The 26,766-nt window shown below is 32.3% G+C and overlaps 1 protein-coding gene and 3 non-coding genes across 11 annotated transcripts in view; all 4 read right to left on the bottom strand.

The window, feature by feature from the left end:
- LOC130449564 (bromodomain-containing protein 3-like) overlaps nt 1-26,766 on the bottom strand; it is a 78,216-nt gene that overhangs the window by 26,287 nt on the left and 25,163 nt on the right. For 2 of the 8 annotated variants that reach the window (XM_056787465.1, XM_056787464.1), the window contains exons 3-13: nt 23,572-23,694; nt 19,148-19,362; nt 16,708-16,887; nt 16,277-16,475; nt 14,918-15,138; nt 14,333-14,587; nt 12,036-12,283; nt 11,691-11,850; nt 9,211-9,634; nt 6,712-6,915; nt 6,363-6,533 (exon numbers count right to left, since the gene is read on the bottom strand). In XM_056787465.1, the coding sequence (XP_056643443.1) occupies nt 6,363-6,533; nt 6,712-6,915; nt 9,211-9,634; nt 11,691-11,850; nt 12,036-12,283; nt 14,333-14,587; nt 14,918-15,138; nt 16,277-16,475; nt 16,708-16,887; nt 19,148-19,351 (2,266 nt within the window). In that variant the 5' untranslated portion in view covers nt 19,352-19,362; nt 23,572-23,694. The remainder of the gene's footprint in view (nt 1-6,362; nt 6,534-6,711; nt 6,916-9,210; nt 9,635-11,690; nt 11,851-12,035; nt 12,284-14,332; nt 14,588-14,917; nt 15,139-16,276; nt 16,476-16,707; nt 16,888-19,147; nt 19,363-23,571; nt 23,695-26,766) is intronic. The other 6 variants (XM_056787469.1, XM_056787468.1, XM_056787470.1 and 3 more) reach the window with 6 other exon arrangements.
- On the bottom strand, nt 11,922-11,991 carry LOC130450019 (small nucleolar RNA SNORD36). The gene has a single exon (XR_008910531.1). It is a non-coding gene; the product is annotated as a small nucleolar RNA SNORD36 (small nucleolar RNA).
- Nucleotides 12,352-12,423, bottom strand: LOC130450017 (small nucleolar RNA SNORD36). The gene has a single exon (XR_008910529.1). It is a non-coding gene; the product is annotated as a small nucleolar RNA SNORD36 (small nucleolar RNA).
- On the bottom strand, nt 15,206-15,277 carry LOC130450018 (small nucleolar RNA SNORD36). Its single transcript, XR_008910530.1, has one exon. It is a non-coding gene; the product is annotated as a small nucleolar RNA SNORD36 (small nucleolar RNA).

Below are 26,766 nucleotides of genomic sequence, written 5' to 3' on the forward strand. Positions count from 1 at the left end.
TTCGATTTAGGATAAGTATGTTGTTAGTTAACGCCAGTATTTTGAAATATTGATTCAAATTTTATCACCTCTCTACTTTATTTTTAATCAAATATTTCGATTCCCCATAATTTCTACATTAGACACCCCTGCTAGGTTATTCATGTAGACCTACATCAAAAATGGTAAATTAACCTTCCAAATATTATCTTAAATAATAGCATTCATTAATGCTATAGGACTGTATGAAAAGCTGTAGTATACATGCTCAGTTCTAGCAAAGGGGTACTCGATAGATTTTTTTTAGATCGCAGTTGTTTTGAGTTCAAGTTCGATAGTGGATAATATATTTCTAACAAAAAAATTTGCATCTCAATCTTCAGGTATTTGAATAATACTGATATTTAAAGAAACGTGCAGTTGGAATCCAAGTTTTTATTAACAAAAGCTCCTGAAAAGTAAAGCGAAGTATCAATAATCTTTGTAACACACAATTCTATCTTAGCCAATCTGATTATAAAATATGAAATGGGGGAGTCGAATAAATCTGATTATTAAAATTAATTATTTTATTTCAAATTTTATACTCAAGTTGTTCAACTGTTTAGATAAGAAAAGCTAATCTTTATAATTAATTCCACTGTGTGTTACAAAAATTAGATTAGAATATTCTTACACATTTTTTTAAAATCCTGTCACCAGATAACCAGCGTACCAATGCAAAAAGATAAATATTTACACCTAAATGGTAGCGCATGCGTAAAAACTTGTATGTATTAATCTGATATATCGCTTTCTATTTATCTTAATATATTTTGATATAATTCAGTTTAGTTATATTTAAAGTAAGAATTGTTAAAACTACCTAACTAATGAACTACTAAAATAGAACTACCATAGTATCAAAGATCAAATATAACTTTGTTTTGGAAAAAAAAAACAAATTTTTCATAAGGAATACTAAAAGTGACTTGCAATAAAATTAGAGAAAATATTTAAATCTAAAGTGATATAGCTCAATAAAACCACAGTAAACTCAGTTAATCGAAAAAGGGAATTACGTTATGTTACGAAATTCATTGTCTCTAAACAGAGAGTGGAAATGGGAAGTTAAATATCTGGGGATAGATAACCTTAGAAGCTACAGAAGCTCTAAGAACGTATCCATAAAAAACACTTGAGATTATGACTGATGTCACACCTCTTTATCCAATGACAACAAAGATCACCCAAATACCATTCAATGGAAAAAAAATTGCTCAAAAACCACCTCAGAAGTTGGCAGTTAAGTACTGAGCTGACTACTATCCAAGCAACGGAAAGATACATAGAAATAAAAAATTTGACAAAGAGGTTCATTTTGATAACCAAGCAGTTATCAAAGCACAAGTTTCCACATCATCAGATCAAAGCTAACCTGAGTACCAACAAAAACTTGATCAAATAGACTAGAATAATAGAGTCAATTTAATCTGGATTTCTGTTCTGAGGTGAACTAATACATTTGCCAGAAAAGACTTTTCTGATGTGTAGAAAAATTTTCCTATAAGAGTTTCAAAAGAAAAAAGAAACTAAAAGAGAAGCACCCTGACAGAATCTTCTCGGGATAATTAACTCCAAAAGTGTGGTTTTGGAAAATATTCCTTTAAAGGAATTTAGAAGAAGGAAAATTCATTGTTGATATAACTAGATTCAAGTGTTTGAATCTGAACAAAACCAGACTACACCTGTTCTCGGGATTATTTACAGGACACTATCCTTTCAAATTGATAAAAAGTGATGCAGATTCTGTGAGAAGGATTAAATTACTAATTCAGGTAGTTTTAGAAAGCTTTATCATTGCAAAAATACTCAAATATGTAAGAAACTTTTAGAAGCTAGAATAAATCTTGAAACCAGAATGGATGTAGATTTAATCAGAACTTTGGAACTGGAAGTGATAAGTGTACACAATAAACTCTTGAAAGAAACAGATTTCACTGTCATTGTTAAGAAAACCACTATTAATCTGAAACAAGTTTCAGTTTTTAAACTATAGATCTCAATTCAGATCAATCTGTAGCGTAGATTCAAATAAATAATCCAAAGAAAGTTAAAAATTATGAAGAATTTAGAAATCCTCATGGCAGGTCACACATTCAGCTGAAGAACCTGTTAAACCATTTATGTCCAAAAATTTAGATTTTGATAGGATAGTAGTACATTCCATTATGGAGATACCCAAATGATATAACTCCCATTGAAAGCATACAAAAAAATTACGATTTTTGAGAGGTTTCAAAAAACTAATGTGATATCAAAATATATTAATTGTAATGTGCAAATTAACATTCCTTTAGTATCTGAAAAATAAAAGCGTCTAAAATACTGAAGACTCGATTTTTTTTTTAATACACAATTTTTTACAAACCCAGTAACTATGAATTTATGGACTATTCAAAACCATAAATGTAGCCAAATTAATTTGATGTGAGGAATTGATCATTTGATAAGTCCATTTAAGAGAATTGTCATAAATATTTTTGGCAATAAGCTGGCAAAACTATCAAGTGTGTTTTGCGATTTTTACAAAGAAATTCAAACAAATCAATCAAAAGCGAAGGTAATATGAACTCAAAAATGTTCACCGGATTCTACTCAGCATTATTCTGACGAAGATTGATGATTTTAACTCATAATCGCGCAAAATCTATGAAATAAATAGACATTTCTTCTCAGAAGACATTTCCGAAAATTAAAATTTCTAATGGTGTTGCGGGTTGAGGACTCATAATAAAACTGTCCATGAGTTATTTAAAATGCCAACGTTTCGATCTTCATCAAGGCTAAAAATATATGGTACATTATATTAGAAAACAATAATCAGATAGAGTAACAATATAAAAATCTATACATGTATATATAAATAAATAGGACACACAGTATATAACATTGTAAAGAAACTAATACACCACATATAATTAAAAACCCGTGCAAACAACATACATTTTTAGATTTGAAGTCAGTTAAAAGATTAAATACATATTCCGCATGAAGAGATAATTCACCTGACAGTGAATGATTACTTCCAAACTTTTCCAATATTAAAAAAAGGATGAACGGTAAAAACGGTTGGAATTTTCTAATTATAACCATCAAGCACTAGTCCGATCAGAGTGTGTTGATATTCAAAAGATGGTTTAATTGAACCCCAAGATTGGCCACATCCGTACAGTTATTAACTGTATCATTCAGTTTTATGTATATCATTTCGCTGATGGTTCTTTTTGAATAATTATGTTCCTTATCCAGAATTTTCACAGCAACAAAATTAAAGTTGTGACTATCTGTGAAATGATGTTGGGCCAGAGGTGTTTTATCTTTTTCGTTCTTATTATGTTCTCGACAATTATATTCATGTTGGTATATTCTTGATTTCAAATATTGTTTAGTCATACCAATGTAACTCTCGTTGCAGACTAAAGAATTTATTTATAAATCACATTGGAATGCTGGAGTTTAGGTGTTTTTGTCTTTGATATGTGTTAATAAGTTGCCAACTTTGTTTATTGGGTAGAATGCCATCTCACAACAGTTTCTCTGATAATCCTCTAATGTAAGGAAATTTATAATACATTTTACTTTCGTTTCTAGGTACCTGTATCATATTATGATTGCTCTCATTTATAATCTTACTCTTGGGTAACAATTACCTTTGAGAATTTTTCTGATTTTATTATTATCAGTATAGAATTCTGGGCTACTTAGACGTTGAACCATGTGTATAAGCCCTTTTATTGTCCCTAATTTCTGTCTCCAAGAATGGTTTGAATAAAAGTTGAGTACTCGGCCTGATGCTGAAGGTTTGGAAAACAAATTTGTTAATAATTTACCATTCTGTCGCCTAATTACTACTGTGTCCAAAAAAGGGACAGCACCATCATTCTTCCTCATAGGTAAACTTGAGATTGGGATGATAGGAGTTTTGTATCACTGTCTCATTTGTTGCACTGATAGATGTATCCTAATACTATTCCTACAGACACTTCAATTATACCTATTCCTACCGTGGCCGGTCAAATGACCGGTCTTTCACAACTTATATTTTCAATAGTGAATGCAAACCAGCAGCCAGCTTACCAGTATAATTTTTTTTTATTCAAGAGTAGATAATTTATATTTTATTCTTTTTCGTTGCATTTTTTACAAATGGGCTTCCCAATTTTAGACAAATTTTGTTCATCCCATGCATTTATCCCAGCTAAATCCAAAATATTAAAAAACACTTACAAATGCCATCTCCGAGATTTAGATTTTACCGAATAATTTCTGGCCATTTTGTCGGTCACATCTGCACCAAATGTGGTGCTATTTTACAATTGAGTTGTCTCCGGTGTTCGGGTGTCATTTTCTTCAACATTCTTAATTTGGCTTTGTAAACTATTAACATTCAATTATATGAGCGATAGAGTTGGGTTGCTAAAGGTAAGAGTGTAAAAAAGTTGTCCGTGGCTATATTTCTTCCTCATCCTACATACAGTTCTAATTTCATAGTGACAAACTCTCCAAGAGGAGCTGAGGGTTCTCTATTTTCATCTTTTCCAAATATGGAAATCTGTTACGTAAATCGGATACTAACCAAAATTTTAATCTAAATTTGTCTGGTTTATTGGGCATGTATTGAGTGAATCTACACCTAGATTTCGTTAGAAACAATTGTTTGTCAATATTAATATATAGTCCTAGTTTATAAAGTCATATTTACACATAGTATTTGAGAAAAAAGGCGGGCCCACTTATTCCATAGAACTTCTATATTTATATTCTTAGCCTCATATGCGCCGCGTGCATATAGAATTGCAAAAAATGCATATCTGTTTGCAGTAGACAGTTCCCATTCATATCCCAATACTCTAAATGCCTCTCCTCTGTGCACTTTCTTATAAGTTCGATAATATTCTTATCAATTATCACAGAAAATGCCTTCCTATCTATAAAAATATAAACACTAACCTAACCATTTTCTGGAAGGCACTTATCTGATAAAATCACCACACCTACTTTTTGTTTGTAATGACTTTATAGTTTCGGCATTGAGTCTTGGAGAGAAACTATTAAAAAAATGTATAAATCGTATTACTGGTCAAATGTCCGGTCGTGCTGGGTAAGACATACCACAGATTTTTCTCAGAATATAAACTATAAAAAAATAAGTGAATATTGAAAAATATATCATACATATATATGAGGAAAAGTCGTAAAGTTTAACGGTGAATCACTTACGTTGAATGTAGGAAATTCACATTGAAAATTTAAAAACGGTTATTCGACCGGTCCGGGTAGAAATGGTGTTAACAGGAGAATTATCTCTTCCTGCGGAATATGTATTTTATCTTTTGACTGATGTCTAATAATTTAAAAAGGTATATTGTTTGCACAGGTTTTTACTTATATGTGTATGTATTAGTTTCTTTGTATGACTTTTTCCTTGTTCTTCTGTTTTATACAACAATTTTATATAAAGTGCATCTTATTCATTTATATACATGTATATTTATATTGTTACATTATCTGATTATTGTTTCACTTCTGATTTCACAATTTTTTGCTCACTTTTTTAATTTCATCAACGTTTGAGTTATAATATTCCATATATTTTTAGCCTTGATAACGACCAAATAAAAGATCGAAATGTTGGCATTTTAGTTTTATTTTGAGGCCTCAACCCGCAACACTATTCAAAATTACATACCAGAAAGGAAAATAATATCAACAATGCAAATTAAATTTTTAGTAGATTTACTGCAATTCATTCCGAAATATAAGGCCACAGCATTAAAATAAATTAAAAAGCAAAAATGAAGCATCTAATTTTGCGAAAGTTTAACAAATTGTCATGTAAAGCAATGAATATGTACTTGAATAGTAAAACCATTTGGGTTTAGTCTAACCTGTTACAAAAGTTGTAATGTCACCAAACTAAGAGTATTTACATCATACCACAAGTTTATGAATTAATGTTGATGGAATTTTTGCTTCACCAAAAGAAGTTGCAAAAAATTATTTTCAAAAATGAAATTGAGATGTAAAATGAATGTATTAAAAACAAAAAAACCATAAAACCCACCAGGAAGGTTCTACCATGCTTAGAAATGTGTAGTTCCAATTACATACGCCTGTTGTAAGCCCAATTCTCTACTAGGCCCGATAACTACAATAATGTACTATTTCTTGAAATCGAGCAAATTTATATAATTCAATTTCAAGTGAAATATACGTTTCGTTTACCGAGCCTACTAGTTATTTGACGAATAAAGAAAATAACAAATTGGGCGTACCACTTTTTAGGTGGTCTGGTGCACTAATAGGCAACCTTTTGATAGACGTTAAGTAACGGAACTTACAGTATGGCTTACGTGGCTTTTTACGAAGACACGATGCGACGTAACTTTCCAATTCTCTTAAAGTAGACGGTTTTAAAGTTTCGAAATCGATCTCGATTTCATCAGGATTTGAATCCCTTAGCGACGGCTCTCTGGATTGGATTATATGTACAACTCTCCCTAATTTATCGCCTGCAAACAAAAAAAATACATTATAAATATTTAGATGTATAATTGAGAATTGCATGATAATATATTTTCCCACATTTCAAGATTAGGGACAGTTTACATTGTTTTATTTTAAAATTTAGAAACCTCTTTAAGATATTAAAAATACAAACTTTCAACGCATTCGTTAATCTTCACTCACCAGGTAATTTGTTAATATCTAGTGATAGTTGACGTTTTTCATCGTAGGACATAGGTTTAGCATTGTCTTCGTCCTCAGAATCGAATTGCACCGGAGGCGGTTGGACTGCATTCTTTTTCCTGCCAGCACCGGCTTTATTATTAGCTTTTACCCTTTTATTTGGAGCGGCGTTTGTCGCTGCTGCTGGTTTATTGCCTCGAAGACCTTCAAAAAATAATAACAAAAAGGAAAATTTAACAATTTCCCCATTTTAAATGAAAAAATTCTATTAGCAATATATACAGAAAGCATCCACAAACTACTGTTACGTTAGTAAATAGGCAAGCAGACTAACCATAAATGCAAGAATAATTGTATCAAGGGTATCCAAGTCAAACAACAATATTGATCTTTTCGGTGGTCGAAACTGCTAAACTGATTTGATAGAGTAAAAGAAAAGGTGTGAAATTCCATTGATGGGAGTTGCAAGCAATTTTTAAAAAGGATGATACTGAAATCAATGATCCAGCTTGAAAATGAAAGTATGAAAAGATGAGTGGAAAATTGATGAAAGCAAATACCTTTTTATTGAAAATATGTTGTGAGTGAATACAATGTCATGATAAATCATAGTAAATATAAATGTTTAACTGAATTCTCAGTGTAGTAGAAGGATTTGTTTTAACATTGCTTTTGTTGTTTATTCCTTAGCATTTGAGCTATGAGATATTGCAATTTTAGAATACAGAATTGAAAATATGCGTTTGAATGGGAATTCTAAAGGATTATATCATAGGCCCCTCATGGATTAATGGAAATTTAATGAGAAATAACAATTTCTCACACACAAATAACTTTTTCGATAATAATTTTTTATTTAGGTAATAGTTAAACAGAAAAAATAATAAAAATGTTCTGACACATCTGGTTTTAGAAATGGTGGTCTCCTTTTTATAGTTTTTTCGGTCAGTTTTTCTCAGTACACACCAACACAGTAATCCACTAACATACTTTCATCCTAAAATCTCTGATGATGTTCTTCAAAAATCTTAAATTCTTGATTAAAATATTCATCACTCATACTTCTTAAATTGTCAGAAAAAAATTTTACTACAGGAAATGAATCTCCAATGAAATATTTACTCATGCCTGTTGAAAAGTCAGTCACAATATCCTCATAATTTTAACTTTTTTTTTCCAAAAACTCTTTGAAACATTTTGAAATGACTTCCAAGAAGTCTTCATTGACAGTAAATGGTGTTCTTTAACAAGAAAAAAAGACTGCAGGATGAAATTATTTCTGTGCAACCAAAATGTTTAAACACATAATTTGATTCTACATTGGACATATTTGTTGCCAATAAAATAAAATTTTCTTCTTTCTTTTGCAAACTTTATTAACTATACACTTTGTATGAACATTAATAAAATAATTAAAAATGGCAAAGTGTGGGCTCCTTTTTATAGTTTTATGGATCAGTTTTTTTCAGTACACACCAACATGGTAATCTACTAACATACTTTCATCCGAAAATCACTCATAATGTTATTAAAAAATCTCTAAACTTATTAAAAAACACTCATAATTCCTTAATTATTTGGGAAAAATTTCAAATTTGATTATATTTAATGAATATTCAATGCAATGGTAGATTTACTAACAGACTGAGTATACTGCAGCCGAGTGCGGCAAATTTCAAATAGCGACAAATTTATTTAAAAAATTTTCTCATTTAGATTTACAAAATAAAAAAATATTCAGATGGAGAAGGTGAGTTTTATCATTTTTACAGAAATAAAAGTAATTTATTAAAGATTGAAATATAGAATATACTAAATACTTAAACTTTTGAAACTATGTTTGAAAAAATGTCTTGCAACAATTTTTGCCATGGAAATAATGAAACATGAAACCTTAGTCCTTGAATTATAAATTTGAAATATTATTGATAACAAATGTAATTTGAATAATTATTAATTAATGTATCAAAATTCAGAGGTCAGTAGAGGCGGCAAAAGATGAATAGCTTAAACTAAGTTTATACCCACTCAAAAAGGCACGCTTCTTTAACACAACTTTTATAAATACAATCTGCAAATAATAAATTCTAAAAAATTGGAGAGGAACACCTTTGTTGGGTGAAAATCATAAAAATTTCACTTCACAATTAAAAATGAAAAAAAAAATAGCTACTATATAAATAAAATCGTTGTGCTTAGATATCTAGCTACTGCTTCTTATCTATGTGCTTTAAGCATGCATTATAAAGTCAAATTATTGGGTTAAGAGGCTGACCAAAAAGTACATTTCATCGAGGAACTATATAATGTTTAAAATTTAGTGAAACAACTCAAGTATGAAATGAAATTATTTCTAAAAAAATGTACATTTTGTTTAATGTAGATGCATATTTTGAGAAAAGAATGTAGACAAGCAACTCCTACCATCAACAAAGAGCTAAATTGTGGGGTGCAGCATTACACATAGGTACCTAATAGAGTGGAAAAAAATTATCTCACCTTTACTTTTAGGTGTTTTTGCCTGCGCGGAAGCGTTGGCGCCAGCGTTCGCAGCCATGTTGTGATGCATGTTGATCGACTTACCAGCAGGCGGATGGTGTGTCGTCGCCGCACCCGTTTGAGGATGGTGCGAATCAGAACCAGCCATCTTCAGATCAGCTCCCGACACAACACTAGCGATGCTGTCGTCAACGCTATCCGCGGTGATCGAATTGTTGTTGTTTGACTTGTTTAAGGACCCGTGTCCACCGGAGCCCGGCTTACCCATGCCCGCGCTGCTACTATTTGGTAACGTTGATAAAGAGGCATTCGCTATTGACGCACCTGATGTCGGTTTTTTCTTTACTTTATCCTTCTTCTTCTCTTTTTTCCTGCGCGAACTTTCGTCTACTAATTTACGCATCTTTTCTTGCATCGCCGTTAGCTATAAAGAAAATAAATGTGCTCATAAATAAAAGGTATGCAAAGTAATACACTCTCTAGAAAAAGTAATTTGTTCTTTGACTGAAGCTTTCAATGAAAAAACTGTATTTCACTGACTTAATTCTGTTACCTGTCAATATCTCTATTTTTTTTTATTGATAAAGGATCAGCAATACTTTTTGCTCCCGTACAAATTATGGAAATTTTCTAAAATGCAAGAAATGGTTTATTTTAAAATAATTTTGTCATAGTACTCCACTTGGCTCTCTAACTTGAAACATGAAAATTTTGAAATAAACCCTAACGTTAGCGAAAAATCATAATTTTACTTGTGAAAAGTGAGCTAATGTGTTGATCATAGAAGTCTTCTCACATTCCAAGAGGTACAAAGATTTCATAAGGCACAATAGTCAGTTTCTAAAGCATAAAGAAGGTTCTAATGTTTAACAAATTCCTTACTGAAATATTTTATGGTTATTTACAAAGTATTTAATGGCAGGCAACACAAATTAACTAATGCTTATAACAAAATATAGTTGAGACTCAACCAGTCTCCTCATATTATACATATCTTAGTTAAGGTGTAAATAACAATAAATCTAATGACAAGTGATTCAACGTGTTCTAAATAACCTTCGCACTAATATATTCCATTTGATTATTTCAAAAAGAAGAAGAAAACAAAGGAGATCTGGTCAGGACCATGGGTGTGTAAATCAGGAACTCCATTAACCGCAGTACATCAAGAATATGAATACAGTTTGCTGGAGAGATCACCATACCTTCTCAGATTTTGTCTAGAGCAAACGAAAGGTTTGTGCATTGCTGTGTGTAACCAAGATCTGATGGCTGATCAGTAATGGTATATATGGTATATGGCCATACATACATATTAGAACTGCAAGTCGTACGTTTGGCTTTTTTTGTAGGAGACATTTTTTTCTTCAGGCATGAGAATTTTCAAACACATTGCAAGAATTGTCGAAAATTACAGAAGAGATTGAAATCCATGCTGAGTTATGGCCAGCTAACAGCCACCATCTCAATCCAAATGGGATTTAATTGATAGTTTGTAACCAGAGGAAGAAATATTCGCTATTAAATAGATCCTTTTGTCATTCAGTATCAAGGTTCTTTTGTACATTTCTTGTTAAATATCTGTATTTCCCACAATAGTGGTTCTAATTAAAAGATACATTTCTTTTATTTTATTTTTTTGGTTATTGGTTTGGAAATTAAATAAGAATGGTTACAGCATTTTCATACAATAGTGTACATTGTCCTCTTATGATAAGCTTTTAAAAAAGTTTCAGCTTCCGAAGGTCCACTTTAAACCTGTTCACACTAAGAGTTCTAGTCTCTCTTGGCAGCTGATTGTAGTACATTAGTCCTTGAAATACAATCGATCTTTGGCCCATTGTAAGTCTTGCTGTTGTGGTTCGTAGATGATCTGCTGATCTGACACTGTGATGGTGAATATCCTTAACTACATTACAGGAGATTGTGGAGTGTACCTCTCATCTGTGTATGAATTTGGCTGCTTGTTGTATATATACAGATTTCACATTTAAAATTCTTCTATCCCTTGAAACTTTGCCTACATCATTAAGTAGCTATCGAAGATTCTGAAATTGCAGTGAAGCACTTACAAGAAAAGGGAATTTGAGATAAAGCGTCATTTGAACTACTTGGAATTCCATGGAATTCAAATTGATTTTTTTTAACTTTCGTGCCACAGTAAATTTCATTCTAACAAAATTAGCTAAGTTATTTTTCTGCTCCTTGTAACTTTGCCTACATTATTACATAGCTATTGAAGGTAAAACAACACAAAGTAATTGTAAGTTGACAGTCAGATTTTAGGAATACTTGAAAATTGATTTCTGCATAAAACTATACCTTTCAAGATGTTACTTACTTCATATTTCTTAATGAAACTTGTTATAATATCTTATAAATAATGAATTTCAAGAACCCAACATAACAGAAATGCAAATTGCAATCCACTACAATTTGTTATTAACGAGTTATAAATATTAGATTATTAAAAAACTCACCTCTTTCTCCAGTAATTTAAGTTGTTTAGTTCGTCGTTCTTCTTCCGAGTCATCAGTGTCACTAGAGGAATCCGAACTTGAACCGGAAGAACTGGATTCCGATTTGGCGGCTACGTTATTAACAGCTCGGTTAACTGGTTCATCGGGGATTTTAGCATATCTGAAAATTTTAAACAATATCTTTAATGCAACTTATTTTGAATTAGAACAAATAAATAGAAAAATATATTTTTTTTTCAGTGTTAAAAAGCTCATATAATTAATACATCAAGGCTCAGTTAAAATATTTTCATCATTATAAATAAGGTGAAATAATATTCAAAGATTCTAAAAGTTGTAACTTACCTAACTTCAAACACATCCTGCAACTTCCTCGCCATGGCAACCACATCGTGGTCAGAAGGGTTGTATTTGTAACAATTACTAAAAATCAGTCTAACGTCGGCGGCGAAGTCCTGCGGTGTGCGGTATTCTCTATTTTCCATTTTACTTTTAACTGTACTAAAGTCCATTGGTTTTTTAATTATGTCGTGATAGTCATGTAAACCCAATAGTTCCGCGTCTACCGGTTGATAAAACGGCCAAGCGTAACTCTGTAAAATTAAAATATTTTTTCAAAATTACCGTCCGACAATTGTTTGTTAATTATTCATAACATTATAAAAATCAGTGTTAAAAAGCTCGTATTGTAACATCAAATATATATCAGTTACATAACTATTCATCATTTCAGCAAATTATAACCTATCATTTCCACTATTTTACAATTAAAAAGGTTATTTTCAACACACAAAGAGTTAAGAGGTTAGTTCTAGCAAAATTCGACTCTATCATAATCACCTCCCATATAGAAATAATCCCTAGAGATTTTTAAAATTTCAATGCTTTTATTGTACAGTATTCGAAAATATATTGTGAAACATTGTTACGAACTCATCTACGCCCTGAAGTCGGTCCTGCTTGGATATAGTAGAATTCTAAAATTCGGCCAAGGCGCCGCCTTTCATCAAATACCCGGAATTCGTTCGATCTTTATTTTTATATCAGTTTTTTTGTTTGGTTTGAATAATTTCTAGGAAGTTCTATTTATTTATTTGTTTTGATTCTTTGTTTTTCTAGATCTTTTGAGAATTATTTTTGGATATATAAAGAGTTTATGTATCGCAGTTTAGTTCAGTTTATAATAATTGTATTGAACAGAACGAATAGTAAAGTAATTGAAGAATTTAAATAAATTATTCAAGTTAGTTAAGCCATAGTGATAAGTGAATTATTATAAGTTAGTGTAGTGTATAGTGTTCAAATAAATTAAGAATGCAAGAGACAGTGTTTATTAATTAACCTCACGAATAGAAATCATATAAATAAATAAGAAAAACATTAGAATATTAATTGCAATTTGAAATCCAACCAAGTCAATTATAATCTACAATATGTTTCGATGGAACACAGTGATAGATTATAATAAACTTGAATGGATTTCCACTATTTTACCACAGATTAGTGGGATTTTGTGAGTGATGTTTGGTGTGTTTCTCTCAGTAATGAGATGATATTTTTAAAAATTTGCAAGATTATACATCATAAACAAAATTTGACCACCGTAAAACTTTGCCATTGAAACGGAACTACTTCATAGGACTCTTGAGGATTAATGGAAATTCCACAGGACATAAAACTTTGGAATTTGTACAATTTTATTACTCTCTAAAGAAGACAGACTTGCAAATAAAGGGGACGAGAGTAGAGGATGCCGAAGAGATAGTAACAATGCTACTACCGATGAAATTATTAAAAGATGACTCAGAGCCAAATATTAGGAGATAAGAACAAACATAAGTGATAGCACGAAATTCAGTTTTCCCAAAAATTAATGAAGAGAAAACAAAAATAGATAAGATTGATATGAAACTCAAATCAGAAAATAGACAGAATGATCACTGGACATTATATTGTTGGTAACTATTGCAAAGAGTGTAATGGAAGAAAAAACTATCGAACATTTGCTCTGCCCGTACCCTGATAGAAAAACGACATTAAATTCTGGGGAACTACACAGTAGATTGCCACGAAAGATTTAGCAGAATTAGACTTAGAAAAAGTAACACACATTAGTCTGGGTTGGATTTAACCTAACCTCTATTACTCTTTTAAATGAAGGATATTTAATAACAGCAAGATGGTTGTCCTGATTTCAAAATTATTAGGTAAATGCTTTTAATAACAGTATCATCTCTCCACATGATGTGACAGGCGACTTAGATTTTTTCTTAGAGATTATTTAAAACAAAATTTTTATCAACTTGGTTTTAAATGTGTTACGAATTTCAACTGAGAGAAAATTTTAAAGGCATTGAGATGCAGAGTCACACTCAAAATATTTTTTTAGTTAAAGGTATGGAGTGGCTAAAAAGCCAAAATGACTCCACAAATCATATAATATAACATTAGGTCCGATCGTAATGATTGCTGCACCCAATCAAATCCAAATATAACATAGTAGCACCTTTTAAAATAAATTCACTGATAATAGAACATGATCTTGGCGGCTAAATCATTTATTTCATCTAGTATTCTTGAATACCAGGGTCAATAACAACAAATGACACCAACAAAAATCAACAATCTAATTAAATACTTACAGAATGTTTCTTTGAGAATAATTCCAACAAAATTTCATAACAAGCCTTAAGGGATTCTGGCAGCTTTTCTTTAGTTTTATGTGAGGCAGGTTGTGGTACGTGACCATCTAGTTCAGGCCTTGTAGGTTTCTTTATTTGCCTGCCTGACTCTCGACGTGTCGATATTTTTGCTGATTTCGATTCTAGAGTAGGTGGATAGTCGTAGGCAGTAGCAGGCGTCGTAGTATCGGCCTTTCTCTTCACGCCCTTTTTTACCTAAAATATAAATTATTGACATAATATTATCACAATTGAAATAAGTTTATTATCTTCATAATGACCACACTTTTCACTACTACTCTCACAATTAAACTGTCTAGTCCATTGATTGTTCCCTGGTTCATATCCGGCTCGAAGGGCCAGGTAAAATGATTGTGAGTAGTAAACAGTGTGTTCAGTAAAGTATCACAAGGTTACAGAAAATTCAAGATATTTACTAGATTTTTGGATCTCCTTAATTTTATATTAATACAAGGGAACTTAGTATTATTTCTTAACTTTAGCAGATAGAGCGAGATTAATATTAATTTTTAATGTTCAACTAACCTTAGCTGGTTGTGCAGGTGGCATGACGTTCCCTGGTAGGACGCCACTGGGGTCTAGGGAATTTGCTAAATTGGGACCGCTACCATGAATGGTATTGGGAGTGTTTAGTTGCTGTGAGGATAATGAACTGTTATTCATATTAGCTGCAGCTATAGTAGTAGTCGCTGTACTGCCCGGAACTGTAGATGGTGCTTGAGTGCCCAAAGGTAAACCTGAAGATCCTAAAAATAATAATTTCTATTTTAAGAATGGATTAACATTTTAAGTAACAGTTTTCTGCTTGTATTATTTTTTCAGTGTTAAAAAGCTCGTTAATGTTTGAACATCAAGGATCAGATTGAAATAGTATCATCATAAAAAGGTTTGTATTTATTTTTTTTATTTTTTTCAAATGTATTTCAAGAAAACCAATTCCAGCAAGATCAACAATGGTTCAAAATAATACAAATAGTATATTGTGTGAAATTTCATATAAGGGCGAAATATTCAGTTTCCGAACGAGTTGTACACTACACTTTTACGATGACCTACATGAAATATTTACATAATGTTTCGCCTAATGCTAGATAATTGTACGACATGTGCTATTTATGTGATGAAATATAAAATAGTCGTGTATAAGGAAAACCTCTCGAGAATTCAGTTCAATATATATAAGTTTAAAACTATCATTAAATCAATATGGGTAGAAGGCTAAACAAAGAAGCCAGTGAAAAGCTTTATGTATGCTCATTAATGCACCATGTTATGTATTAAACAATACATAAAAATCTTGGGATACCATATTCGAAAGATGTCATCGAAATCGGAAATAAAAGATTAGAAAATCACCCAAATTTCTTATTACAACTACTACTTAAACCGAACAAAACTAAAAGACTAAAAAAGAAGTGGCTAGCTGATTTAACGAAAGGGTAGATGAATATCATTGATAACAAAACTAACGAAAGTTTGGCTGTTTTACTAAATAAAAAAATATAGGCCAAGTTCTTAATTTTACTTAGATTAAATCAACCAAATAACAAACCATGGGAAAAGCCTTTATAACAGTCAAACCTAACGCAGTTGGAAGAAAATGAAAGCTTGATCTTTTAGAGTTGGAAATAGAAGAGAGCAAATTTAAAAAAAAACATAGTTTTTTAAAAAACTATTGTTTTGTGGAAATACGTTGTAATTTCACAATCACGTCAATATGGTAAGGAATTGAAACAATCCAAACAAATGATGGAAAACAATAAATATTTTCTCGTTTTTTTGCTTTTATAATTTGTACACCATTTTTTTTGTGAAAAAATGGATAAGAAATTTTTGTAAATTTTTTCATTATAATTATATATTTCACATATTAAAGTGACTAACCTGTGGTCGTGGCCACTGGAGTAACGCTAGTGGATGAAACTGTTGCTGGAGGTCTTCCTCTACCTACCGAAGCGGCTGCAGGATTAACCCCACCAGCTGTACTGGCACGACCTTTTTTACCTTTCCCTGCTCCTCTGGCAGGCGGGGTTTCCACCACTATCTCTTCCTTTGGCATATCAGCCACTTTTGTCAAAAATACCTAATACATAAATAGACATTAAAATTCTGAAAATTATAATAAATTTTTATAGAATTATCACACTTTTCTTGTGGATCTAAGTGATACTTTGGATCCACACCTTTTTTTTGGCCCATAGATTTCATTCTTCTTAATTTCTCTTTTATTTTTGTAGATTCATTCATATCCCGTTCCAAACCAGTCAGATTTATATTAATAATAAGAATCGAAAGGAAAGGTAAAAGAGACTCACCTTTTCCAAAGTCTGGGCCATAACAACAACATCTTCTCCGGGTTTATTGTAAACGTAACAGTTCGTGAACATACTGTTAAAATCTTGGATGCATTCTTTGCCCGACCAATAATAATTATTATCTAATCGCTTCTTAATTGTTCCCAGGTCCATTGGTTGTTTAATTATTCTGTGATAGTCCTAAAATTAAAAAAGACAAACTTTTCATGATAGACAATCTCTAGTTAAATGCAGATAATATAGTAACCAATAAAGAAACATGATATCTCTTACAGTACAGCATCGCATTATTTGATGTAAATTAGTGTCTGGATAATTGAAAATCTGGATTACTGATTTGGACTCGATTTTAGTCTTAATTTCACTCTAATATGAATAATATACTCTAACTCAACTCTTTTATCAATATATACAACGTAAACAAAAGATTTTTCTATTTATGTATTTGTTTTGTTTCCTTATTTTTCTAGAACTTTCGAGAATTATACTTGGATATATAAGGAATTTATGTAGCCTAGTTTAGTTCCGTTTATAATAAACAGTTGTAGTGAACAGAACAAATAGTAAAGATATTGAAGAATTTGAATACATTATTCAAGTTAGTTAAGCGATAGTGATAAGTGAATTATTATAAGTTAGTGTGGTGCGTTCAAATAAATTAAGAACGCGACAGTGTCTATTAATTAACCCCAACGTAGACAAAAAATTTTTAAACAAAAAACAGCAAATATAATTTACAGAACACCTTTAATTGTGTATGTTTAAGGATGCTGACAAAAGAAATCAGATATTTTTGTTTTGTTTAAAAGTACTACAAACAAGTTTTTTTGCAGCTAAATCTCTTAGTCTTTTTAAAGACAAAAGCTGAATGGAGTCACACTCAGTTTGACGCTCTAGCCACTTCATAGCTTTTTCCAAACAGGTAGACACCTCATCGTGGGTTTTAACGTCGTTTTCTACTTCCGTGTCTTCTCCACCCTCCTATTCCTCTCCTACTTCCTGATTATCGTTCTTTACCTGCTGCACAATTTCTCCATCAGAGAGAATCTGATAACCAGGATCGTCGACGTTGCAATTTAACCAATAGTTTATGTGTGTTTCTTAGATAATATCTCTTATTTCATTCAAACCATCACTTTCTTGTGGTTCATTTGGATCAGTATCACATTTTTTTGCGAAACCCGTGGTTTGGGACACAGTTTATTCCATGCTTTTTCAAGTGTGGTGTCTTTCATGGAGGCCCATGTAGACGTGTAGACGGAGACTTTTACATTCAATTTCCTGTAACTGCTTAGCATAGATTCTTCACCATTTTCCATATCTAGAAGCAGCATTTGAAGCAATTGATTTCTGTAGAATCGTTTAAATGTTTCTATCACACCCTGGTCCGTTGGTAGTAGGACTGACGTCACATTTGGTGGAAGATACAACACATTGAACTTGTCATCGTGAGGGTGAATTGGTTGATCCTGTTTATTGTTGGTGTTGTTTCACATATGGGATAAAAACGTTCTCAAACCAGTCACCAAAAATCTTTATTTTCATCCAGGAATTTTTTTTAAATTTTGTATACAACGGGGAGCTTGCTTATGATCTTAAAACATCTAGGCTGTTTTGCTTTCTCAATAATAAGCAGCGGGAGCCTCTGATCGCCAGTAGAGTTAACACAAACCATTGCTGTAATGTGGATTTTGTATCCAGACACTGCAGTTCCCCTTTTGGAAACAAGGAAACAAGTTTTTTCCAGTTGATATCTATTTCGTCCGCATTGTAAAAAATGTTATTGATTTCAAAACCAGCTTTGCAAAATTCATTAAATGTCTTCTTAAAAATTTTGGCAGATACTACATCAGCTGACAGTCTCTCACCTTGTATGTCTATCTACCTTATCCCGTGCCTGGATTTAAAACGTTGAAGCTGGCTAGTTGTAGTTTTCAAATTAGGATCACCATTTATAATTTGGTTTATTTGCAGTGATTTTTCACAAATTATTGATTGTCCTTGACTTCTAATTTGCATAAACCAAGTTGTATACATTGCCAAGTCCAACTCCTGATTGTCTGCTGATTTCATTGATTTTCTTTTTGTACCATCTTCACTGTCTAGTTTTGGAATCATAGTCTTTAATAGTTTAACACTGCTTTTTAATGTCCCAAATCGTAGACGAGCAACAACTTAATTTATCAACAAATACATTAGTAAAATATGAAATCACAGACTCAATCACAAATATCACAACTTAACCAGCGACATGAGGGATTACGGGCGTTCCGAGTGGATAAATCCTGAACCGCAACGAGCTCTACACACGTCGAAACGAAAGTTGAAACTATACGCGTCGAAATTGGATAATTGATGCTGAAATTGAATGTATTCTTACTAGTAGCATGTAGCTTTGATGCTAAATACAAAATGCAGTACGGGGATTAATTAAACTTACGGGCAAATTTAGTTTTTTGGCATCCACAGGCTGTTGAAATGGCCAAGCAAATTGGTGCTTCCAAACAGCCTTTAAAACCGTTTTCTGCAAGAATTGCAGCTGGTTAGTAATACGCCCCGGGCTGTCTGGAGGCGGATGAACTGGTGGTTGTACCACTCCATTGACGGGCTCCACCGGCGGCTCGTTACGGGGTGGTCGTTCCATTGTTTTCCTCCCTGTAACCAAAATTTAAAGACATTAAACACACAGTTTAATAATCTAAAAATATATTAATCACAAGGGAATTACTCAAATTAAATTTATTAATAGTTTTAAAAATTTTAATCATTTAGTCTTGATTTTAAATTAATTTCATCAATTTTTTTTTTCATCAATTTTATCAAAATATATATTTTGATAAAGACTTAAAATTAGTCCAAATTATCATCAAGCAGACAACTGTTTCTATTAAACCTATGACGTCACAACTGAAAACGAATAAGAATCGTTTTCTGGTAGTTAAAAATTTGAAATTTTTGCGATTTTCAATCAAATATTCACATATTTTTTCCTTTTTAATTGAATATATTACTTCACATCAAGAACTTATGAAATACTTTTTAAACAATGAAAGCACCTTATTTGGGGGTAAACTTGATTTATAAATATATCAAAACAATTGTTGGGTAATCCCAAGGAAAAAATACCAGATTTGGAAGAGTGGTATTCATGAAATTAGCTGTAATGAACGCGAATGCGACAGGAAATATGTCGGACAGACCAAGAGGTCCGTTAATATCCGGTTTAAAGTGCATTTAGCTCATTTAAAATAAGGACGGACCGAAAACGGGTATTGACGTCCAGGCTACATTGTATCCAATAACAAATTGATGGATGCATTTGAAAGCAAACAGATTGTTAAATGTAAGAAGAGTTTAAATAAGAACAAATGACATATTCCTCTCAGCCCACTCTATAGTTTAGTATTTATGGAATGAATATGACATTTTCTCGCTGGAATTGTTTTTCCCAGGAAGAGGTCCATTAGTGGGTGAATTTTATCATAAAATAGGTAAGTCAAGTTAATAGATTTTTGTTCAGTATAAGATTGAGCAATACAAAGACTTTGTTAGCGAATTGTTGGCTTATTGGGATACATCACGTCACTAAAGATTCATATGGATCTTTTTCTTTGACTTTTGGGAACTGTGAGTGATTGGCACGGGCAGAAATTCCATAAAGATATTTCATAGATAGAAAAGCGCTATCGTAAATTTGTAATAAAACTTTTCTAATTTTTGTTTTTTGTTTCCGGCAGTAATTTTTCGTTAAAATATTCAAATTATAAATCAATCAACTTTTGGCCAATAATTTTTTTACTAACAATCATCGATCAAAGTAAAAAATAAGAGTGTGGCACAAGTTCAAATTTTGTTCCCCGGTGTTATTTGCTTCAATTTAAAAACTTGGTCTGATACTGATCTATTTTTGTTACATTCTATTTTCTCTTTTAACGCGATTCTAATGACCAAAAACTTTTTTTATATATATTTTGTTGATTTCGTGTTGCATATAAATGATCATTATTAATAATAATTTAGAATTGATTATGAAATCAAGATATTCAGTAAATTAACAGCAGAATATTTTAATAATGATCATACTTATAGCATTACATTGAATAATACTGGAGAAGTTCTAGTTTTTATTTTGCCATAATTTAACCAAGTAAAAAAATAAGTGAATCAACGAGTTTTTTTCTTCTACATTTTTGATGTCGCAAGTAAGAGTGTTGGACATACACGTACACTACAAACTATTTGTATATACGTGTGTGCATATTTTTGAAACACATAATAATGAAAGGAACATTTCACATTCACTTTCAATGGATTTTTGTCATAGTTCTGTTGACTTCGGAACTTTGGAATTAGACCAATTTACTAATGAAAATACAGCAATGGGACAGCGGGAGGCGTATTGGGAAAATGATTGGACGACGATTAGTAATTTTAGATATTATACATTTTAAAAATAATCATACAAAGTGATAGTGGCCAACTAATCAACTTTCTCCTGAATAAGAGAACATCCTAAATATCCTGAGAAAGTTAATGTTTGGTCGGGAATTTTTAGAAAACACATCTAAGACCCTTTTTTCATCGATTACAACTTGAATGAAGACAAATCTTCAAACTGCTCCAAAATAATTCCGTCCCAACATATTCCATTTCATATTCCACACCGTAGAAGTTGAGTAGATATCAAAAATTAACAACGCTCATTTAAATTTTATACAGCTCTGTTGCCTCAAAATATTGTACGAGGTTTGTCTGAAATATTTCTTCATTTTTTTCCTATGATCATTTTGATTTCTTAACATAGTCTCCTTTTAGGTCTAGCGATGCTCTAAACTTGTTAACCCTTCAATTGATAGTTACGTCCTCGCCTGATAAAAATATCTCTGCTACCACAAAAGATTTAAGGTTAGGAAACAGGAAAAAGTCACTGTAGACCAAATCTGATGAAAACGATGGGTGATCAACGAATTCGGAATGCAATTCATGAATTTTAAACATGGCAGCACTGAGGTGTGGCAAGGTGCTTTGTCCTGATGGAAAGATAATTTCTTTTTCTGCAAATGCGATCGTGTTTTTTTACGATTTCTTCCTTCACCTTATCAAGCAATGCTGCGTAATATTTTCACCTTATAGTTTCTCTATTCAAAGTTCGTCGATGAGGACAAACCCATAAAACAGTTTCTATAACTTTGCCCTTTTCGGAGCAGGTGCGCCCTCTTTGCAATCTCCTGTCTTGACTGTTTTTTTTTTCGTTTCAGGAGTGTAGTGGTGGATCTAAGTATCATTTATAGCTTAATCGGCTCATTTTGCTTAAACCGCTTCAATAAGACCTAAGAATGCACTTTTGGTGAGCAAACACGCGGAAACCTTAGACCTCCACAATTCTTCAACTGTTTTTAACTTTCTAATTTTTGTTAAAAATCTTTTAGTACTATTTGGTGATCTTTTCAGATGATCTCACAGTTTGTCGCTCACAAATTGATAAAACCACGTTCGAATTCAGCTGCCCAACATTTTATGGTCGTAAATTATGGTATAAATAAATATTTAAATACAATTCAATAATCAATTTTTCGTATTTTCAGAAAATTCTTCATATAGGCTCATTTAGACGGTTGTCAAACAGAAACTAAGCGCCGAAATTTGAAATTAATAAGTGCTGAGATGATATTATGATAAGATCAAAAAGTCGGAAACTTTCCAGACAATCCTCATATTAAACAGTGGCAAAAGCGAATAAATTTCAATGAAGAATTTTTTGCTAATTAGTTATCAAATAAATAATTCCACCTGATGATTCTTCTGAAACCGAATTGACGCTTCAAAATATTATCAAGTTGCTGAGATACGAATCCACATTACATAAAATTTCCATTTTTTTCGAAACTCTGTAACTTTAGTCGAAATTAAAAAAATTTCGAACGTAAGATTTTTGTGATTTTATTCTCCCTTTATCCATTTTCCACTGTTCACTGTCCTATACTATTTCATCCAATTGTCGTATTGTTTTTTTCTTTCTTTGATCTATCCAAGTTTTTCTGCATCTTCTTTTCCTTCTTTTCTTATGTATTTTCGCTTCTGCCACTTTTCTTATTAGGCTTTGTGGCTCTCTTCTCTTTTCCCTGCTATTTTCCTTCTGCCGCTATTATTTTACTCTGTCTTATTGTCCTTTACTCGGGTTTCACTTAACCTAACCAAATATTAAAGTAGATACTATCATAATTTTTATTTCTTTTTGCAAATATTGTTTTTCTTTAGTTATTTCTGATTCGTATTTTTCCATTTTCTATGATAATGATTCACAAGTGTTCAAATATAGTTATCAATCTTTGTCCTCTTGTTATCAAACATTCCTTTTTTTGGTTTACTATCATTCCTCTTCACTTTTTAATATTCACTTTTCAAATTTTCGATTGTGTTTATTCATGTTTCTACTTTCTATAATTTTCTTAAATTTATCTGTCACTCTTACTATACAAGGTGTTCGGAGACTTAATGCAAAAATTTCGGAGTAGATTACGTGAAAATAATGTTGTGGCATAAAAAGAATTCCTACATTTCTGTAAGCAAATATTATTTCAAATTTGAGTTAAAAAAAATTGAAAATTCAAATTTTGATCCCAATTTTTTCTTACTTTTGGGTTTAAACGATTAAAAGTTTTTTGAGATATTCTAAACAGTTCACTAAAGATAAATTCAATAAACAATAAAATCTTGCAGAATTTCTTTTGGAGACATTTCTAATTTTATATACAGGGGTTGCACGTTTATTCACTTTAAATATCAATTTTTAGCATTTTTTTAAAGAGTGTGTGTAGAGAAAAAAAATATTGGTGCATATTTTAAAAAGTTGGAAATACTCACGCGAAATTTCAATAAAATTGACCCGGGCCTACCAATCAGCTGGTTTTGCACTTCAATGGATATAAGTTATATTCCATTTTACGTGAATATCTTCTAGTAAATAATATCCTTCATAGCCGGAATCTGTAACAACAGGACAAGAATTTTAGCCTGCGTTTTCCATCTACGACGTCTGGTTACAAATTTATATTCATTGGATTATTCACGATGATTTTCAAGAATTGTTTGTTATAACAAATTCGGGGTCTGGCTATTGAATAACAAAACTGCGCGCCTAAAGGACGCCCCAGACGGGTCGGGTAAAAAACTAGTAGATATCTTGTCTATTCACGTCCCAAAACACGTTTCCGTCACTAATATAGTATTTGTGTAGTAGCGGTTTGAAACGTATCAACCTCAAATTTCTCGTTAAATTGAGAAAACTCCGACTGAGTGCTATAAATTGTTGCAAGAGGCCTATGGGGACGATTCTCTATCTCGTGCGCGTGTTTTGAGTGGTGTAAGCGCTTTAGTGATTGCCGAGAGCACTGGAGATTACCAGCGCCCAGGTCGCCCTGTGATTGTTTCAACTCCGGAAATAGTGATCAAAATCAACCAAATTGTGCGTGTAGATAATCAATCAGCATATGGATTATTGCCGAGGCTGTAAACGCCGAAAAAAAAAACGGTAATTCACACGAGGAATTACACATGAAAAGTCTGTGCGAAGTTGGTGCCAATAAATTTGACTCCTGACCAAAAGCTCCTGGTTCAACAGGTCTGCTCAAATTTCCTTGAAAGGTTAGAGAAAGGAATTAACAGACTTCCTGCACTGTTTGGAACAATCGAAGATTCGGCATGGGGCGATGTAGGTTTAAGGAAGTAGAGCAATGGATTGTTATGGAAGTTCACATGAAACTTGAAACAGAAACTCATTACCAAACAAGTGTTTGGTAATAAATTTCGTCGCATCCACGTGTTTTTAAGCGTTTTCAAGATGTTTAAGATGATGAGAAATCTGACTCCTGACCAAAAACTCTTGCATCAACGGGTCTGCTCAGATTTCCTTTAGAAGGTTAGAAATAGATTTGCTTTGAAAGGGAACCGATTTAAGTCGATGGAAGCGGTAAACCAAAAAACGGCAGAGCTCCTAAAGGCACTCACCAAAGAAGTCATCCAACACTGCTTCGATCAATGGACAACGTATGGAAAGGTTTGTGGCAATGGGTGGGGAGTAGATTGAAGGGGAGCAATCGAATGTAGAATAATTTTTATAATAAAACCCTTTTTCGTAGCCAGTCTCGTTATTTAATAGCCAGACCTCGTATATACGGGATTATACAGGGGTGTCTCATAAGTAATGTCGATTTTCATATGTGAGAATTCTTCATAACTTGTTAATTCTCTAATTTTACAAAGAGTACAATTACTTTACTTTCTTTTAATCGTTCTCTCAACAGTAAATTTTTATAATAAATAATATGGAGTGCGGTAAATATGATATTCGTGTATTGTTAAGACATTCATTGAAACAAAAGTTTAAAGCAGCAGTAGCAGCAAAGACACTTTGTTAAAATAAATGAAAAAAACATGGTAAATGAGCGAATGGCACATCGTTGGTTTACTTGTCGTCTAGAAAACCAACTTAGTACCAACATTCACAAATTAGATCCCTTGGACCATCTAAAGATACCATACATCGGCATTTAGAATCATTAGATAAGATCCGTAGAAGTTGTCGAATAGTACCAGCCCGGATATGGAAAATCGATGGTTAGGCAATGGATATTTACCAGAGCTCGTCGCGAAGAGAAGTTGATTCGACCAGAAAATCTTTTTGTGTGTCTGGTGGAATCGTGAAGGTTTAATGTGCTTCGAAATCATTCCGGCTGGTCAGCGTCGGGGCCAACTCAATCAAAAATTATTATATAGGGTAAAAAATTAGTATGTGGATTAAATTATACCAATCTATTCAAATTTTAAAGTATTTTCGGAAAAAATGCAAAATTTTGCTGTAGATCCAATATCGCTTCTAAAATAAGTGATCAAATCAGTAATTTTGCGAGGTTCCTAAGTGCTCGGGGCCTGGGGCTTTAATCCCTGCTAGACCCTCCTAAATCCGACACTGCAGATGGTCGAGCTGTCAATGCCGAGGTATATAATGCACATACTCCAGCCCTTGCATCATCATATTACTATTTAATTAGATTAATGGAGAAATCCTTGCATGGGAAGAAATTTGAATCTAAAGGACATGTTGAAAATGCAGTATGAAATTTTTTTTCCTCCGAGCACATAGAATACGATGTACTATACTTCGAATATCAAGGCTTTATTCAATCAACAGATAAACATGTTATTCTTCTTTCCCTTGTAACTTTTCCTATGTATTCAACGAATATTCTGGCGTGTTCTGGGTGACTATTGAAGTCTTGGCATGCCTCCGCACGACAAAAAGGAATGGGGGTTAAAAATCAGAATTAAGAAAAAAAAAATACGAAATTTCAGAACTTTGGCTACAAGGTTGTAAATATCAATTTCGATAATTGATGTTTATAAGCATTTGAGAAACTTTATTCATTTAAAAATTACATTAATATTGTCGTCCATTTTCGATTGATACCAAAATTTTCCATTACATCGAAGCATCATTCCCATCTCCTAATGAAGTCTCGCCACCAGAGTACGAATTGTTCTTGAAAAACTTAGCCTCACAAGAAAAAATTACCGATAAGGTCTTATAAATGAGGTCAAGCAATGTCCTCGTTGAGAATTTGCTCTCACACGCGCCTCTTGTTGCTCCAACTTCGTGTGAAATACGGTTTGATCACTTAGTGCATGTTCGCAAATATAAATAATGTGATATTTTCATAAAAGATAGGGCTTATGATGAAAACATTGCTCACCTCGGCCGAATGTAGATCTTTAATCCTCTCCGATAAATATAATTTTGTGTGTTGGCTCGCAATTGCAAGGAGAGGGTCGTACCCGCCGGCTAGTTTCCACGCTTTTGTGTCTCATCAGAACGGCGTAGCAACCTCTCGGTCGGAATCTTTAATCCGGAATAAACACCAGCGAGCGCTGCTATTTGGTTAGTTTTGTAAAACATTTCACACCAACACGTGAATTTTTTCGTTTTTTTTTCAATCATTTTACAAAAACTTTGTCGTATAACGAAATTTTTCGTACTGAATGATGTAAATAAAGAAAAAAAAA

The sequence above is a fragment of the Diorhabda sublineata genome, chromosome 10 (assembly GCF_026230105.1).
Source record: "Diorhabda sublineata isolate icDioSubl1.1 chromosome 10, icDioSubl1.1, whole genome shotgun sequence".
Classification (NCBI taxonomy): domain Eukaryota; kingdom Metazoa; phylum Arthropoda; class Insecta; order Coleoptera; family Chrysomelidae; genus Diorhabda; species Diorhabda sublineata.